A 6,843-nucleotide genomic window follows, 5' to 3' on the forward strand; every position below is an offset into this window, starting at 1 on the left:
TTGAAAAAACTTTGGGTCGTCAACATTTGGGGCATAAATATTTATCAGATTTATTTTTTCTGAGATAAGTGTGCCCTGCAGAATAATGTACCTCCCAGCCTTGTCTCTAATAACCCTTGTCACACGGAATGGTATGGATTTATGAATCAGGATCATAACCCCTCTTGCTTGGGAAGTAAAAGGTGCTGAATATATGCTGCCCTGCCACCTCCTGCCAATCCTTGCCTCCTGTCCAGACAACAAGTGAGTTTCCTGAAATAACACAATATCAGAGTGCATAGATTTCACCCTAGTCATTATCTGCTTAACTTTTTTTAGTTTCTGTAATCCTCTGCAGTTCCAAGAAGACACTTTAATTCTTAATCCACCAGACATACTGTATAACACTTAATGGGCTTCCTATTATTTTCAAATTGTTTAAAAACAAAGAAACCAAGAACATTTGAATGTTAAAAGCTATACCCATGGTAATGATGAACACTGAACAGTAAACCCCTTTCGAACTCTGTTGCCCACCCTCCTCCCCCCCTTTTAGTACTCTGGTACCCATCTAACAGCTGAAGGCTGGTCCACACGAAAGTGAGGATCAGGCGACTGTGCCTGAACATTTCCCTCTTATCCCACCCCACTACAATAAGAAACTCGTTACTATTGCCTATTGCCTATGAGCCTCTGGGATAGCAAACAGGGAATATAATAAACAAATTTTTAAGCCTTACTTATTTTACTTAACTTTAGGTATTGTAATTGTCCATCCCTTTTAATACTTTGCGATGTATTGATGTCATTGTCTCACCCAGGTCCACTCTCTGTTTTCAGAGTCCTTACAAAGTTCTCTGCTTCAGCTGGTTGGTTAAAGATCCGAGACTGACCGTTGTGTGTCACCAGCAGTCGAGCGGGAGGAATCATGCCGTATCGTATCCCCATGGCACGGAGTTGTTGTCTCACACCGTCAAACTCTTTCTGTTTTTTATGCACACCAGCTGCGAGGTCCTCATAAAATCTCACCGGATGGTTCTTGAATAGGATCTGTCCCTTCGTCCTGGCAGCTCTTATCACAGTTGCTTTATCCCTGTAGTTTAAGAACTTCATAATAAGAGTCCTTGGTGCAGCGGTGTTAGATGTGCTTTTCTGGCCAAGCCGGTGCGCTCTTTCCAGTGTCAGAGTGGTGCGTAGCGGTGCCAGGTTCAGAGCCTCCGGTAGCCAGTTTTCCAGAAAGGCGCAGGCGTCCTCTCCCTCCGCGCCCTCAGGAAGGTTAACCAGTCTCAGGTTAGATCGTTGCGATCTGGTCTCCAAGTCAACACTTTTCCTTCGAGTTCTTTATTTTTATTTTCGAGGACCTGGACCTTAGCTTGTAGACCTGTGACGTTGTCCTCTGCCGCAGATATCCGTACTTCCGCCTCACCAACCCGCTCGGCGCATTCGTTAACATCTTTTTTAACATTCTCTATTGCTGATAGAATACCATCCAGTTTGGAGGAGAAATCTGATTTCAAGTTTGCAATTGCAGCCAGTATTACCTCTGAACCAGTCTCAACCATCTTATTTCCCTCATTCAACTCGCAATTTTCCTCCTCCATTGACTCGCACGTGATGGTGTTAGCCTCGCTATTTTCACAGCTAGCTTCAGAGCTCACCTTAGAAGTGAAGTTAGATAACTTCGATTGAGTCGGTTTGCTGGGGTTTTTACTAGGCTTCCTTTGTGAGAGAGGCATCACAGCTGTTCCAAACGTCGTTCAGTGTCACTTGCAACGAGTATTTTCCAGGATTTTACATATAGGTAGTGGAGCCGAAGCGAACACGTCCTCTCAGCAAGCCGCCATTACCGGTCCTTGCCACATAAGCTTAAGTTAAGTTTAGAGTCACTTGAATGAAAAGTCTGGTTGTTTTATGGACCATGTTGACGCCATGTTGAACTACAACAACATTCTGAGTTCAAGCATTTTAGTACTCTGCCTTTGGCCTCGTCTATCAGTTATTACAGAACTTTGTCTTTCACTTTCAGGCTGACTACCAGGAAGGAACAACATCTAATAGTGCTAATGCTAATAGTTTTATCTCAGCACAAATTGTAACGGTTTCCTGAATTACACCCATCAGCCATTTTAGGTCTTCATTTTCAGGCCCATTAAAACACAGACTGACTTGTCCACTAGAACCAAGACCTGACTTGTGAATATGGCAAAAAAAAATATTTGCACCATTTTTTTCTACTTTAAATCATGACCAAGCTGCAGAGTGCAAAAGCTAAGTTTATTCCCCTTCACAGGTTGAGGATTTTGTTGAAGGGGCTGCTGGTTCTCTGCTACTGCTTTAGACAATGCAGCTCCTTTGAAACTTTTTTTGGAAATAGAAAGCTTGCTCCTCGGTTTAATGCAGATTTGCGCACTTTGAAGCAAAATGTTAGGAAACTGGAGAGAAAATATCGCTCCACAGGCCTACGGGAATCCTACCTAGTCTGGAAAAATAGTTTACTGCTGTATTAGAGGACCCTTCATAAAGCAAGAGCAGCATATTTCTCCTCATTCATAGAGGAGAATAAGAATAATCCTAGATTTCTTTTTAATCCAGTTGCCAAACTCACCCAGAGCCATAGCTCTGTTGAACCGTCCATTCCACCGGCTCTTAGCAGCAATGATTTTATGGGATTTTTTATAAATAAGATTGATCTTATTAAAATAAGATCATTAGCACTCCTCTATCCGCGATTGTACCTGAGGTAGTCATGGAATCTGAACCGGGTTTAGACTGCTTTGATCCAGTTGAACTTTCAGACTTAGCAAAATTATTGTCTTCATCTAAGCCTTCAACTTGGATGTTAGATCCAGTTCCAACCAGGTTATTTAAGGAGGTATTCCCTTTGATCTCCTCCTCCATTTTAGATGTGATTAATCTATCTCTGTTACAGGGATATGTACCTAAAGCTTTTAAGGTTGCTGGAATTAAACCTCTGCTTAAGAAACCGTCTCTTGACCCAGATGACTTGGTCAATTATAGACCTATATCCAATCTTCCTTTCTGATCTAAAATTCTTGAGAAAGTAGTTGCCAAACAAGTGTGCGATCACTTCCACCATAATGAACTTTTTGAAGAGTTTCAGTCTGGCTTTAGAGCTCATCATAGCACTGAAACAGCTCTGGTGAAAGTCACTAATGATATTCTCATGGCCTCAGATAATGGACTTGTATCTGTGCTCGTCCTGTTGGATCTCAGTGCTGCATTTGATCCAGTTGATCATAATATTCTTTTAGAAAGACTTGAATATTTTGTTGGAATTAAAGGAACAGCACTAGACTGGTTTAAATCTGATCTATCTGATCAAATTCAGTTTGTTCATGTTAATGATAAATCTTCCTCATACTCAAAGGTTACCTGTGGAGTGCTCGGCGTTAGGAATCCAGTTTGTGTGGGTTTTGTTTTTGTGTCTTTCCCTCCCTCCACCACCAGGTGGTGCCCTGTCCTGTTGGTCCTCTCACACACCTGCGGCTGGTTGACTCATCACTGAGGACTATTTGAGCCATGGACTGTCACTACCTTGGCCCCAAAGTGTTTGCCAGTTTTGGGTACTCTAGTCAAGCTGAGTTTTGCTGAGTCTAACTGAGTCTTTGTTTTCACTGAGCCTAACCCTTTTTGTCTTTGCCTTTTCGGCAGGAAGTTGCCCTGCAAGCTGTATGTTTGGCCTTCTTCCCCTGGAAGGATTGTTTGAGTCTCACACTGAGCAGGGGATAAACCTCCACAAGTTCCGTTCAAGTCCTCCAGTATTTCCAAGTGACAGTCCGCTCAATAGCTCCTCAGGGTCCAACCAGGTCTAAACCTGTCCGCCCTCCAAATGAGTCTATTCTTTTGGATAAACCCACACCGACTGGATTCTCTCTCTCCAAGTCATCGTTCTAAGCTCCCACAGATCCTGAAATAACCACTGAAACTTCCCTTCCCTCTTCCAGCTCCGGTTCACGAGTATACAGAGTTTCCTGAATCCTACCTTCGCTGATCTTATCAAGAAACCTGTTAAAACTTTTACCCTGGTTCTCTGAGTGGTTTACTGCATGTGGGTCAGATCCGTTAAAAAAATCATGACAGAACACTCTGGTCAAATCGTTGACCCAGCAGAAGCCATTCAGAGATTACTTCGCCTTCAACGAACTTTGATCGAGAAACACGATCTCTAACAGAGACACGATCTCAGCAGCCAACTATCAGAGCTAAACAGTGGAGTGGCTCATTTAACCGAGGCTGTACATTTCTCTCTCCAGGCTTCGGGCCCAGCAGGTGTCAGCTGCCCAGTCCTCCCAGGTTCGATGGAAACCCCAAGAAGTGCTGGGGTTTCCTCATGCAGTATACAATTCAGTTCAACCATTCCCCAAAGTAAGTTCCCTTTGGATTCAATTAAGATTTCTTATGTCAGTTCACATCTTATTGACCGAGCTCTGGGTTGGGCCAAGGTCGGATTTACATCATCCCCTGTTTATGGCTGCACTTTTGAGGAATTACCTTTAATCAGGATCTGGATAAGACACTGAACTTCCGTGAAATGCTGAAAGTTAAACAAGGACAGAGGTCTGTATCCGATTTCGCCATTGACTTCTGCATTCTGGCTGCTGCTTCGGGCTGGGATAAAACAGCCCTAATGTGTGTTTACTGTAACGCTCTGTAAAACCCAAATATAGAAAGACACTAAGAAAAATTTTTAAACCACTCAGATGTTGTTGTAGGAGGCCTTTCAGGCTGAAAATGAAGTGTTTTCAAAAATTTTATGTTTTAGTAAGTTTTTACAGAAATGTTGTAATATTGCAACATTGGGCCAAATGGGGAGCAGAATTTCCTGTATGTGTACTCATTGTCTGAACAACAATATAGGACTACGGATTAATTTGCAGGGTTTTGCTTTTATCCCAGAACAGTATAACATGAAAAATACTCTCAGTCATGTTGTTATGAACAGTTTGTTTTTATTTATTCCAGCAAAGAGAACTTTTTATTTACAATCATAGTCCCAAAAACAGTTCCTTTCCTCTGAAAAACAGAGGCGAACATCGCACTTGCAGCAATGGGTATTCGTATACCCTTTACTGCAATGTCTGCAGCGTCCTCTCTTGACCTTCATGGGGAAATGTCCAGTGAGGTCCTTGCGCACATCGAGTGGGGGGTGTGCACATGATTTCTTGGACGGACAATTTGGACTCCCATCATCTGAGGATGGTCTCTTCCTAGCAGTCAAGGGACTCCCTGCTGCGTCTGGGTTCCCGCTGCCTGATGATGGACGTCCTCTTTTTGGAGTTGTGAGTGTTGTGTCCATCTGATTTGAAAAGAGAAGAATCAATATTAATATTAATAATCAATTCATGCACGTGTCAAAAATGCATGCAGATATCACAAAACATGGCAAATAGCAGAAATAGATTCTTACCAGGATGAGAGAGGATGCTAGCTGTGCCTGGAACTTTCTCATGTTTAGCATCTCCTTCTTTGGCATTGCGAGAGCCTGACAGTGCCGTTTGTAGAGGAGCCAGGCGTTGACCACGGCGAGGGTGATGGTGTGCCAGAAGATGTACATGTACCATCGGCGGGATTTCAGGGTGATCTTGTATTTTGCTGTAAATGAGTCCAACAAATCCACACCTCCCATGTATTTGTTGTAGGTAGCCACAATGTAAGGTCTTTCAACGTCAATGTAGGTTTTGGTGGCTTTGTCCCAGCGCTGAATCTCCTGCACAGGTTCTGGTCCAGTGAAGGATGACACAAGTGTGACTGCCCTGTTGTCATACCATTTCACAGCGCAGATGTTGTGTGTCCCCTCCACTCTGTGGTCAAAGCTTCCTCTACCCTTCTTCTTCAAGCTCTTCTCATCTTCAAGGTTGCAGTTAGGGAGCCGCACCTGCCTGCCTGTTCCCACATAATGAATTCCATGCTCAAGGAGCTTCACTACCAGTGGAACAGAGGTGAAGTAGTTGTCTGCATAGATCTTGTAGTTCTGACCCTTAGGAAGTGTGGAGGCAAGCTTCAATACAACATCACCTGACAATCCAAGTTCAGATTTGACGCGTTTTCCATTCTTGCTGCCCTGGTAAACATCGAAGTCAAGCATCATGCCAGAGATTCCAGCTCTCACCCATACTTTGAACCCCCATGGATGTGGCTTGCCTCGCATATACTGCTTGATGCTGCTGAACTTCCCCTTGAAAGGAATCATCATTTCATCCACAAAATTGTGCTCTTCTGGTACCACCTGCAGGCATTTCTCCCTGAATGATTCAAGCCATGGTCTGAGTTTCCAGAGTTTGTCCCTCTTTTCAATCTCTGACACTGTCAAATTGTTGACAAAATGTAATTTTGTCAACAGAGATTGGAATCTGTTGCGTGGCATCACATCAGCAATAGGGGGGTGCCGTGTATCTGTCTCCCAGTACATACGGCTTCCAGACATTTGTACCAAGCCCATCCTCAGGTACATGCCCAACATTTTCTGTATTTCCTTTGTATTAGTGTTAACAGATCTTCCATCATTTTGAATGCTGTACTCATTTGTACTTGTAGCCAGAGCTTGAATCATGTCCTCTGACACAAACTTTTGGAAGTATTGGAGTGGTGTGTGGAGGAAGGTTACATCGTCTGTGACAGGTGGACCAGAAAAATCAGTATTGGGACTGATAAAATCCTGTTTTTGCCAGCGATATCTGTCACGGGGCATGATGCGTTCATTTTCTTGGGGCTCAATGTCCACATTGGCTGGGCAGTCAGATGGCTCTTGGTTTTCTTTGTCCACACAGGGATCATTGTCTGACTCCTCATCACTTGCATCAGTGTCATCAAGGGGTACGTCCACATCACTCTCTCCATCTTGGA

General features: G+C 43.5%; 1 protein-coding gene across 1 annotated transcript; it reads right to left on the bottom strand.

Moving 5' to 3' along the window:
- Nucleotides 1-792: 792 nt before the first annotated feature.
- LOC119779759 (piggyBac transposable element-derived protein 3-like) lies at nt 793-6,451 on the bottom strand. The gene is made up of 4 exons (XM_038279537.1): nt 5,408-6,451; nt 4,984-5,296; nt 1,347-1,453; nt 793-1,245 (listed from the first exon to the last, which is right to left on the bottom strand). Exons 1-4 carry the CDS (start codon nt 6,449-6,451, stop codon nt 793-795), a joined length of 1,917 nt encoding a protein of 638 aa, XP_038135465.1.
- Nucleotides 6,452-6,843: the final 392 nt, after the last annotated feature.

This window comes from Cyprinodon tularosa, unplaced genomic scaffold (assembly GCF_016077235.1).
Source record: "Cyprinodon tularosa strain WSP-4 unplaced genomic scaffold, ASM1607723v1 ctg1509, whole genome shotgun sequence".
Lineage (NCBI taxonomy): Eukaryota > Metazoa > Chordata > Actinopteri > Cyprinodontiformes > Cyprinodontidae > Cyprinodon > Cyprinodon tularosa.